Source organism: Monomorium pharaonis, chromosome 1 (genome assembly GCF_013373865.1).
Source record: "Monomorium pharaonis isolate MP-MQ-018 chromosome 1, ASM1337386v2, whole genome shotgun sequence".
Classification (NCBI taxonomy): domain Eukaryota; kingdom Metazoa; phylum Arthropoda; class Insecta; order Hymenoptera; family Formicidae; genus Monomorium; species Monomorium pharaonis.
In genome coordinates this window covers 25106320-25118384 of record NC_050467.1, presented here as the reverse complement: position 1 = coordinate 25118384, position 12065 = coordinate 25106320, and the positions used below count along the sequence as shown (strand labels likewise).

The window sequence follows — 12065 nt, the reverse complement described above, 5'->3', positions numbered from 1 at the left end:
TGTGCGTTGCGTGGCGCGATCTGTCACGCCAGCGACGTAAACTTTAATGGCATCCGTGTGATAAGCTGATAACATTGCATGTCCTTCCTTTAATAGTCGTTCAATTAATCTCTTGCGAAAATTGCACGGATCTGGTGTGTCAGCTGGTTCCCCAAGCGTCGCGCAAGAATTGAAGATGGAACGAAATTTAGTGAAAACACTGGACGATACGTAAGTGTTTTGTCACGTATAGGTTAGGAAACATTTCTCGTATGTAAACTTTAAATGTTTTCGAATTTCTGTCGTGATAATAAATATTGAATATTGCTCAATATGTACAGTTCTGTCTTTTACACATATTATACCTATCTATATGGTGATCATAAAATTTTATAATGAAGGACAGTTTTCTATTTTAGGTAGCTTAAATATATTTATTTTTTCAAAACTTAATTTTGCCCTGTGTTAAAACACATTATTACATTGTTCAAACAATGTAATAACAATTACAAGAAATTCTTTTCTAATTAGCGTTTAATTATCTAATGTCATACTAATGAGCAAATTTTTATAGAAGTGGACATTTGTTTGGAATTTTATTCAATATAATTTAATTTGTCTTTTATGAATTATGTCAATTTGTTTAAATCACTATTAGGATTATAATTTTTATTTTGTTTTATTCCAACACAGTCAAATCAGTTTTAAAAAAAATTGCAAAAAAATTTCGTAATATGCAGACTGATAGTCACAAACCAATTTAGAAATATGTAGAAACAAAACTGAGTTTTTTTAGATTTGTCCTTTATTTAGAACATATGATTGCTGCACTTACCTATTTTGTTATTAACCAATTATATATATGTAATAAAATTATATCCTGTAGATATGATAAAGAAGGCATTATTGGCTGTGTCTTGGCTGATCACGCTGGTCTCTGCTTAGGAGGTAAATAAATCATCAAAGATATCATGAGAGAATGAGAAATGAGATTATACGTCACTAGAAAAACTGCAAATATAAAATTCACGTGTAATCAAATTTAGCAGTTATAAATAAATTTTCCAGTTAAAGGTGATGCTTCGAGTGATAGTGCTGGATTAATAGCAGCCATAGCAGATCTAGTTGCAAAACTGGAGCCAAAATCTGGATCGCCAATTGTATCGCTTCAAAACGATAACAGGCAAGCAGAATAATAGTTGAGCAGTTTTGCAATATTTTCAAATGTAAAATGAAAATTTGTTTCATTCAATTTCAGACAGTGTATCATACTTCGTAAGGAACCTGTAGTCGGAGCTATATATAAAGATATATCTTGAAATAATTGCTGTTGTATACATGGTTGAAACTTATTTATATCCAAAATAAGATCTTTTTTTATCTTTTAGAAAATATTTTATCATTTAGGTGTTAAGTGTATGTAAATTGTTAATAAAAAAAAGATTTAATATGTGTAAGAATAGCTTCCATTGTGTAGGAATTTATAATCAATTTCAACTAGTTGTAGAAAAAAATAACTGTTTATATATGATCTTTTAACATTTTACAAGATCTTGTGATGAATCTGTAGTTGGATTTATATACATAAATTATAAATAAATTAATTTATAATACATAAAAGCTTGTAGGATCAGTCGCTCTTCCTCTGTTTGCTTCTTTTTTCGTACCACTTGCTCGTGGCGAGTTTGATTAATTCATAATTTTCATATATCCAAGATATAAGTACAATCGTGAACATTATTATACCAATCAGTAGATGCAACGCTTTTTTAGTCGGGAAGAAGTAAGCCTGAAATCGTAAGAGAAATTACCTTAATGCTGCGTGATCTTAACATGTATACATAAGTATATAAAATCATATTCAAGGATCATTACGTGTGACAAATTAGTAACGAACGCCGCGACGAGTAGACATGCGGAGAACATGGGCTTCGGTACCAGCCCGCGTAATGGACGATAAACTGTATCCTGGTGTCGTTTATTGATAAACATCGCCGAGTGTATGATTCTCAAGCTCATATTCACGCAGTTGCCGAGGATAAAGCCGACCGAGCCGAACCAGGTAGCGAACAGATATGACGCGCCTAAGAACGCGACCGACTGGTAGATCATGATCAAGTTGCTCTTGTTTATAGTCGCGCTATCGGCCGTTGCGTTAGCGTAACATTCGGTCACACCGTTGATTCCTAACAGTAACACGGCGAGACAATGCGTCCTCAGCAAGAGAACAGGTAAGGGTAAGGTCAACTTTGAGCCACCATACAACCAAAGCAACAGACTCGAGTAAGACTGACCGAATACTAGGACAACCAGACCGATGCTCGTAACAACGGAACACAAATGTGTCAATACATTCACACTCTCTTGTACTTTCGCCTAAAAATACCATAATTTATAAATATGTACGTAAAATTTTATAATATAGAATTGATACTTACTGGATTTTGATCAGGAATAGTTTTATCTCTTTTCACAATCTGTGTGAAGTAAAAATACCCACTGTCCTCGATTGGACGGAAAATAAATCTAGCAGCTAATGAACCCATATTATTGACGATTTCGTAGATACCCTTAAAGAGAAAAACAAAAAAAAGTTTGTATCTGACTGCAATGATATCACAGTATATATTAACAAACCTGTTCCGTAAATGTTAATACTGGCATTATAGTCATGATCAATCTTTCACCTTCCGTCAAAATCTGCTTTAATATTCCTTGCTTGAAGAAGCTCCATGTAAGGATAGTTAATTTTCTATCAAGATACGAATCCTATGGGATAACTGTTGTACTAGTTTTTTTTTTACAAAATAATGTAATGTAGCGATGCAATCGCGTTGATACATACGTCATTTTCTAGCTGACCAGGTAGAAAATCTTTTATAGCACGAAAGGGAAACTCCCTTATAACATATTCGTCGCTGCTGTCTTTCAAAGACATTCTCCGTTTCTGCGAGCACTTATTCAATTTCTCGATATGATGGTGGAAGTATGCGTAATGACTAGTTGTATAAAATATCGCCGCAACAAGCTGAGCGATGCCGAACGCGAGTAATGCGTTCTCTGGATGGTATAATATTAGCGGGACAAACGTCATGGTGCGAATAACAATCATAATTGTGTCCAAAATTATCTGGAAGAAGGACAAGCATGACAGTGAAACGTCTGTCTCTTTCGAGTCTTATCTTCTGTCTCCATTGCCTTACTTTAAGCCTAACGAAGAGAAATGCGCTCGCTGCTAATTGTACAACTAAGGAAGACAGTTCTATAATACATGATAGTCCAACTGCCCAAACTGCAAATGTGTAATATGGTGGTAATGCCTCTGCAGTGGACAGCAAGAACAGCCAAATATATCCAAACAGGAAGGACATCACAACACATATGGGTACTCTAGAATATGTTAATTAATTCATATAATTTTGTTAAAGGGAAATAAATTAAGCTTTTTTCAAAAATCAAACTGATCAACTTCACTTTCTTGTCAATTTCTTAGCACACGATTAATTTTACAATTTCATCAATTTTGTTTTTTATTTCATAGAATTGATCAGTTTAGCTTCTGAGGTACTGAGAATTATCTTGTAATGTAGACTAACGTTAGCCAGAGTAGATTCACAACTTGTGCCCAATTATGTTCTGCTGTGTTAGTCAAACATGCTTTCATAAATGGCTCGCGTGACAGGAACAATATCATAGATTCCAACAGGAGTAGTCTCACATTAATGACACCCAGGATCGCCTGGCCCACATGACGGACAACAAATGCGTTCAGGACAAATGTAAGGCAGCGACAAAATATCTGTGGAAGAAGAATCCTTCTGAAATTTTGCTTGACGTGACATCTGACAATACAACAGTAGGTGACTTTAATCATATTAAAACAAACAAAATATTTGAACGTCGAGGAAGGAAACCTGGTCCAAGTGCAGCGAAATCCATGGAAGGAGCTTTAGGGCACTTGAGTTTGCAAAGAACTTTTCTGCAACACCAATTTAACAGCGTACCTGAAATATAATGCTGAACGAAGCATTCTCCAAACTGCTCTTCAAAATATTCGGTGGCATTTTTAGGCTGATTCGATAGAAACATGAATAGATTTAAGATTCTCGCCGGGAAACGTGGAGAAACGTCAAGGTCAGCCCTCTTGAGGTTAGGTAAGGTTATGTGAGACGATTGCAGTGGGGACAACCGGGACAACGTTCGCCGATCATCTTTTGGCTTTTTGGTTCTGTTGCCGATGTTTACATAGGATGCTGATTCCGTTACTGCGAGAAAAGAGAGGCGAAAACTGCGATCAACGTGATGACATTTTGTGACGTAACCACGTTCAATCCCGTCGTAATGCACGGTCATGCGTAGTTTACACGATGCTATTTTTTATTGCTTAATAAATTGACTTCGTCGCCGATTGAGGATGATTCAACTTCGATTAAATTATTTTGATCAATTAATTTAATCGGTGATTAATTTGTCTATAGATACTCTGTATCATTTCGTTAACATAAATATAATTCATTTAATTATTTTTGCTTAATATTAATGGAAAAAAATATATCAAGAAATTTTGATAAAAATATATGATTCTTTATTGTCACTTTGGATATATATATCTCTTGTGTTCCAGTCTATTATTATATCTCCGTTCGTATGAATAATCACGTACTACATGAACGAATGTTACGTACTGATAATTTTTACCGCTTCATCTGTGATGGATAAGAAACATAGTTGCGCAAGTCATTTTGTTATTATAAAATATTCTCCCTGTGAGAAATTATCTTATGAAATTATATCGAAGCACCCTGAACATCTTAATTCTTACAATTTAATATAACTTCTCTATTTTCCATTAACATGCAGTTTATTACTTTATCAAGGAAAAAGAGGGAGAGTGAGACAAAGAGAGAAAATGCAGTGATATTTAAATAAAACGTAATCATTAACATTAATTAGATAATGCGATATGGTCGAGTAATTTACACTTACACTTGAAAACCGACAGTTTAAAACTCGAGTACCTAGTAAATTGTTAATGTGGACGATTATTTTTGCAACAGGGAATGATTTTGTAACAATTAAAGAATGGTCAAACCAATTGATGTTAAACCGTTTATATTTTCTTTTATTAAAAATTATCATTATTCACTAGAAGCAAAAAAGTAAAAAGTAAATTGTGTAATCGCTTTTCTTGGAAACGTTCTATATGTGTGTACTAGGTATCAATTATATATTTTTTAAGAAGATAAAAAAAGATTGTAAATAAAGCTCTAGAAAATTTACGAGAAATATTCAATCAGAAAGATAATATTTTTTTATGTAAAGTATCGTGTTTAAGTGATAAACACGTTTCGTAAAAATTACGAATATCAATGGATATAAAAATTTAAGGACGAAAAATGTTTTAAAAGTAAAAGTTCACAAAGAAAACAAAAAAAGAAAGCAGGTTTTTTATGATTCTAGAGAAGAAGATTGAAATGACAATATTTTGTTCTAATCTGAATATAAATTTTGATTTAAAAAAATATATAAAATTAACAAGAGACACATTAATGAAACAGCAACTCGAGAAAAAATATCAAGGATTAAATTACAGATCAAATTATGTCAGAGCAGATCTATAATTTTATCAATCAATTTGTAAAATTAGATTTGCTCTGATATAATTTGATCTTTTTGGTATGAAGATTTTTTTTTCGAAAAGGAAAATAAGGGAAGAGGCTAGGCAGAGAGAAAAGAGTAAAGGAAATCTGCTGCTCGAGAATGTGCATCTTAGACAAGGGAGAAAAAGAGACGTCCACGCGCGATCAGCTGATCGATGTTCCTGCAATGTTCTCTACCATGACGCTTTCTCATTGCTTTGAAACAATCGTTTCATTGTCAGTTGACAATTGTTGTCTCGTCCGGTAGGACTCAGCAAAAAGAAAGACCGAGAGAAAAGAGAAAGTGCCAGTGGAATGAAGCGAGTTGATTGATGGCGTGTCGGAAGGATGAATATCTATAGAAAAAGGAAACCGAGACTTCGAGTTAATGGGCGGTTCCCTGGTAGTGTCAGTTCCCAGAGGTATCTGTGCCCGTGCATCCGTTAAACGTCGAGGGAGTACTGCTATCGCAAATCGACGTAAAAAGTCGTGCGAGTCGCATACTCGCATTCAAACTGTACGTTTGGTGGAATAAAGATATCGTATAGGGCATAAAAATCTTATCTCGAGATTGGCATGCACGGCCACCTTTACGGCGATCCGTGATCTCAAGATGATCTCGCTCGACGAGATCGAAATCCAGGCCCCGAGCGCCGAGACGCGCGCGTTTCCGTCAACGCGTCCCGTTTATCGTACAATTATCGCGTCATCGCCGCGACATTTATACCAATTTATACATCTTTGCCCGAGCAGTGAGCATGAGCGAGCGAGCGAGCACCTACGCACACATCGCGCGCCATCTATCCGTGAGCGCAGTCGAACACGCAACGGCTCACGGATTCACGGATAGATGGAGCCATGGAGTGTAGCAAGTGCGTGAGGGTGCTCGGATCGGAATTCGGAATTTCGGAGTCTGTCGGAAGTCGGAGTCGCAGCTCGCAGCACGGCAGTCACGGCACAGCGTCGCGGACGTCGCGATCAGTCGCGGTCAGTCGGACGGTTCGAGCGGAGCGGAGGAGAGCGTGGGAGAGCGCGTCCGGGTCGACGACGGTCGTGCCGTGTGTGCGTGTACGTCTGTGCGTGTGTGTGGGTGTATGTGTGGTGTAAAACTTGCGCCTCTCCCGATGCTCTCGCGAAAATCTGATGAGTAAGTGTCACGCCGGCCTGGCATGGGATGTCACGCCACTGTCGCTTATTGTCGCGTGTTCCCGTCGCTGACGCGAGTTCCCGGGTCGACGTGACGTTCGACGTCGCCGACGACGTCAACGACGACGACACGGCTACTGGCGTGATCGCGAACAGATCGTAACACAAATTGTGCATCGCAAAGTTCTCTATAGCAAGTAGTTGTCGCGAATATCGTGTCGAAAATATCGATGCGTCGTAATATAAATGATCGGCAAATCTCAAGGAGCAGTTGACGCGAGAAGCTGGGGTGAAGAAACGGGGGCAATGTCACGATTGAAAGGCGGGAGCAGATCGATATCGCTCAGATAATTACTAATTTATTATACGCGTTTTATGTAACGCGATATCCCGTGAGTCGCTCGTGCCTGTTATCGTCTGATGAAAAGTACAGACAGCCGATCGAGTGAATTTAAAAGCCGAGCGCTTTCGTATCCGCGCGTGTAATCAAAACGTGAATCGCGAGCGGGGTGCCTGAATACTTGTTGCTTTGATTTGCAAGTTTTTTTTGCAAGTTTGTAGCTGCAGTTGAGTATTATCGCGCGGCAAGCTATTGTTTATTAGAGTGTTGATTTGTTAGAGATTTCGTTTCGAAGAACAATTGCGACGAGTGATCAGAAAACGTCATGATAAAAAACAGAATTTACATTTGCACTTAATTCCGTCTCAGTAAGCGTATAGAATATATAAGCATATAAAAGAAGCAGTATAAAACATGTATAAATCATGTGCATATATCATAAGCTTACTTACTGTGATCTGCTATGTTCTTTATGTAAATGTATGTTCACTGCGTGTGTGTGTGGGTCTGCCTTATACATTGTGCACAAATGAAAAGAATGATCTTTGACTTTTGGCTTGAAAATGGTTCTTTGCATGCAAGCTACATGTTGAACAGCTCTCTGCATTTGATGATTTTAAAGAAAAAAAAAATTACTGAGACTAAATAATTAGAAAAAAATCGTAGGAATTGTATTTGCATGATATTTTAAACATGATGTTATAAAGATAAACAATGAGATATTGTGTTGAAATCGTACTTAAAAAAATTGGTTTTAAATATATGTATCTTTTTCAGCGGATACATTATTTATCATAACGAAAGGATCTGTGCTGAGCTATTTTATTCTAAGAAATGAGTCCGCATAGCCATAAGAATAATTTAGCTCCAAAAGACATGCAGTCTAACGGATACTCTGCTGGCAGTACCATGGCCAAAGAAGCAAGAAATCATTCATCCCCTTGTGAGTCAATGGATTGTATGTGTGCTTAGATTGCCAATTTTTTACTTTTTATTATGTACTATGTGCTTCCTGCACATTATTTGCAAATAGTGTAGGCATTCATGTCTTTTGTCACAATTATTAGTTTTTTTAAATTTTTGATTTATAGGATGATTAATTATATAAAATAATTATAACTAAGCAACATGTGTGATGTGCTTAGGTCAATACAATCTGCAGATGTCTAGATATATAACTGCGGTGTTGGTAATGCTTCAAGATAATTATTTGCAAGTGTACTTTAGCAAAACGCTCATTATTAATACTATTATCAGTTGATTATAAGTTAATGGCCAACCTTCGGCTGAAAAATAGAGGTCAAAACTAATACTAATGAAACTATAAGTGATATATCTAGAAAAGATCAGAAATGCCATATCATATCCATATTGTGTCTAATATTATAATTTTTGTACTGAACGATTATAAGTATTGGAAATACCACATTTATACATTGACCTTGTTTTTTCAGCTAAATTTCTTGCATAATTCATCTCTTTCTGCGCGATGAAGAGAAAAGAAATTGCGCAAGAAATGAAGCTGAAAAGAATATATTATATATGTCTAATAAAAAGTATATGAAATAATTATTACATCGTGTGAACATCTACGTTTGCTGATTTATACTGGCCTGAATATCATATATTGCTTAGTTTTTTCTTTAAAAAAATATTTTGTAATTTTGCTTAGCTAAATAACATTTGAAACAAAGTAGATAATGCTTGCGATGAGAACGTTATCTTTGCTTGACTCACTCAAAAGAACATTTGTAGTTAAATAATTTTTCTCGTATTTATATATCTTTACATTTTGTTGCACAATTTTTCTGCATGAAACCTTTATTACCTAATTAATAATCATACTTTTAAAAAATTAATTATGCACACATTTTTTGCAAAATTGTGCTTTCCTAATTGCTAATGATTATTGCATTTTTGTTACAAAAATGTAATTTTAATATTTTTATACAAGTTATTTTTATTCAAGATGAAATACTAATCGTGTATGGTTATTACAGCAATGCCTTGGTTTGGGATGGACATCGGTGGTACATTGTGTAAATTAGTGTACTTTGAACCAAAAGATATAACGAGGGATGAGGCGGATGCAGAAGTTGAGACGTTGAAAAATATTCGACGATATCTCACTAAAAATTCAGCATATGGAAAAACTGGTCATCGCGATACACATTTACAAGTAAGCTGTGTTAAATACTTAATCTGCAATTTATTTACACAGATCCTATTACATATTAAAAGTTATTTTATATTTTATCTTATAATTACTTTAATGATTGTGTATGTTTCAGATGGATAATGCCTGCATTAGAGGCAGACGAGGAACGTTACATTTCATTAGATTTCCCACGAGCGAAATGAGAAATTTTTTAGTACTAGCAAAATCAAAAGGTCTAGCAAATCTTGTGACTACTGTTTGTGCGACCGGTGGTGGTGCTTTTAAATTCGAAGACAATTTCAAAAAGGTGATTTGCAAACTGTCTATCTTGGTGTCTATTTTATTATAATTGTGAAATGAATAATTGTTAAAATATGATGAAATATCTCTGACAGGAAGTAAATATGAACTTGGCGAAATTCGATGAATTAGATAGTTTAATACGCGGAATGCTCTACATAGAGACTACGAATCCACATGAATGCTATTATTGGTCAAATCCTACCGATGATAGCAAATGCCAAAAAGTACCCTACGACTTTTCTAAACCATATCCTTTTTTGGTAAGAGTATATAAAGATATTTTGTTTTTTGGTTGAAGGAATTACTGATTGATTATATCTTGTAGCTTGTTAATATAGGTTCTGGAGTAAGCATATTAGCTGTATATGGACCAGAAAATTATAAAAGGATATCTGGAACAAGGTAAATTATTTGTGCTGCATTTTGTAGTGATATATATTTATAAAGCAAGTAATAGCAGTATAATGTTTAGTTGTCTTATACAGTTTAGGTGGTGGTACGTTCTTAGGATTATGTTGTCTGCTTACTGGATGCAACACGTTTGAAGAGGCGATAGAATTAGCAACGGGCGGTGATAATACAAGAGTAGATAAATTAGTTAAGGATATTTACGGCGGTGATTATGGTCCTTTTGGTCTTCCTGGAGATTTAGTCGCGAGCAGGTACAATTTTTAAAAAATAATTATTGATACCCAATATTTATCTTTTAATAAAATTTAAATGTGAAGTAGAGAAAAATATAATAAAATAAACGACTTGTCTATTTCTTTCTACAAAACATTAGCAAAATTAGAACCTTAGTTTGATTTTTATCTTATTTTTTTTACTATTTTAGTTTTGGACAAATGAATTCCAAAGATCGCAGAAATAATGTCACAAAGGAAGATTTGGCGCGTGCAACTCTTGTTACTATCACAAATAATATCGGCTCTATTGCGCGTATGTGTGCTGTTAACGAAAAAATTGAGAGGGTAATAATATAATTTATTTTGATCATAATATAATTTCTTAAACTGGTTATAATTTATAACAATTTTTGTTTTTAGGTTGTATTTGTAGGCAATTTTCTCAGAGTAAATCCCATATCAATGAAGTTGTTGGCCTATGCTATGGATTATTGGTCTAGAGGAACTTTGAAGGCCCTGTTTTTGGAACATGAAGTAAATAAAAACTTAACTAGAAATTCATATTTTAAAATCTCATTCAGATATTAGATTATTATCTTGATTTTCAGGGTTACTTCGGCGCGGTGGGATGTCTATTACAATTTAATGGTGAATCAATCTAAATATAATGGAAAACATTGGAGGAACAGTCATACAACGTACAGCATTCCATATGACCAACTTCGCAGAACATTTCTCGAGTAAACAAGATTGTTCTGACAGGGTTATATTTATTTTTGTTACATTCTTTTTAATTATTCACAAATCTTCAGTTTATTGACTAATCATTTATTGTAATGAAGTAGAAAAGCCTTGATATTTAAACAGTAGGATTAATGGTGTATTTGTCAAATGTTATAAATATTATCGTTATTATATAATTTATCACCATTTTTAATATAGGAAAAAATGTGTTAAAATATTTTTTTGGGTTGGAAGGTAATTATTTCGATATAATTTATTCAATTACGAGCACAAATTTAACAGGACTCGGCAGATAGAATTGATAATGGACCAAATCCAGAGGGATTAAGGATTGTTTCTTCTTCCGAAGTTCGTTACATGCCGTATAGTTCTACCTCATAATTTATATTGTAAAGTTTTTCTACAAATGTGCACAGGTTTTTATGTATATAGGTAATGTGGCAACCGTTATTACACTTGCACATCTTTTCGTAAGTTTATAATCGAGTAAAATCATTATAGCGGTAAATACTTTCGCACTAACGATTAATATTTGCAGTTTTGTTAATATATTGTTATAAAATGAATTTTTAATGTGAATTTTTAATGTGAATTTTTAATTGAATATTTATGCATTGTTTTAATGAAACATTATTCATGTCACGCATTTGATTATGGAATATTAATATTATAAATTAAGAATTTTATATCATTCTAGTGAGATATTGCGATTTGTAATGCAAAATATATACGTCAAAATATTACAAAAAATTCAGTACTTTAAGTTGTCAGACATATATCAAACATTAAATCTTGTTTTTGAAAAATATGATGTAACAATGCGAATTGAAAAAAATATCATTGATATTACTGGTATTATTGTACAGAAAACATACAAATTGCTTTAGGAAACAAACATGATTTATTTTTAATTATAAGTATTTGAAATATGACAATTATAAAATTTTGGATATATTATTTGTAATCGAATAATTTAATACAACCACAAAACCGTATCCTTGTATGTACAAGTAAGTAGCTTATTTCTGTTACAATGTATTGTGGAAGTATGCCAAACTTTAATAAAATTGCAATGTACAATGTAAAAAATGTGTATGTGTATCCATACTATTTCATAATATCATGTTTAT

General features: G+C 34.1%; 3 protein-coding genes across 10 annotated transcripts; 2 read left to right on the top strand and 1 right to left on the bottom strand.

Moving 5' to 3' along the window:
- Window positions 1-14: 14 nt before the first annotated feature.
- LOC105835364 lies at window positions 15-1595 on the top strand. The gene is made up of 4 exons (XM_012678562.3): window positions 15-210; window positions 866-927; window positions 1048-1162; window positions 1238-1595. The coding sequence occupies exons 1-4, from the start codon at window positions 176-178 to the stop codon at window positions 1296-1298; spliced, it is 273 nt and encodes a 90-aa protein (XP_012534016.1). The 5' UTR covers window positions 15-175; the 3' UTR covers window positions 1299-1595.
- On the bottom strand, window positions 1484-4348 carry LOC105835363 (protein RFT1 homolog). The gene is made up of 8 exons (XM_012678561.3): window positions 3984-4348; window positions 3576-3778; window positions 3183-3369; window positions 2825-3109; window positions 2617-2748; window positions 2418-2549; window positions 1855-2355; window positions 1484-1768 (listed from the first exon to the last, which is right to left on the bottom strand). Exons 1-8 carry the CDS (start codon window positions 4041-4043, stop codon window positions 1610-1612), a joined length of 1659 nt encoding a protein of 552 aa, XP_012534015.1. The 5' UTR covers window positions 4044-4348; the 3' UTR covers window positions 1484-1609.
- A 1423-nt stretch (window positions 4349-5771) lies between these two features.
- On the top strand, window positions 5772-12024 carry LOC105835370 (pantothenate kinase 3). Of its 8 annotated transcripts, none has more exons than XM_036285741.1 (10): window positions 5772-6040; window positions 7882-8062; window positions 9105-9283; window positions 9396-9569; window positions 9658-9825; window positions 9891-9967; window positions 10051-10227; window positions 10401-10536; window positions 10612-10725; window positions 10780-12024. In XM_036285741.1, exons 2-10 carry the CDS (start codon window positions 7939-7941, stop codon window positions 10933-10935), a joined length of 1305 nt encoding a protein of 434 aa, XP_036141634.1. In that variant the 5' UTR covers window positions 5772-6040; window positions 7882-7938; the 3' UTR covers window positions 10936-12024. The 8 variants fall into 8 exon arrangements, with proteins under 8 accessions (XP_036141634.1, XP_036141630.1, XP_036141625.1 ...); XM_036285737.1 differs by having other exon boundaries at window positions 5772-6135; XM_036285732.1 differs by lacking the exon at window positions 5772-6040 and adding an exon at window positions 6168-6765.
- Window positions 12025-12065: the final 41 nt, after the last annotated feature.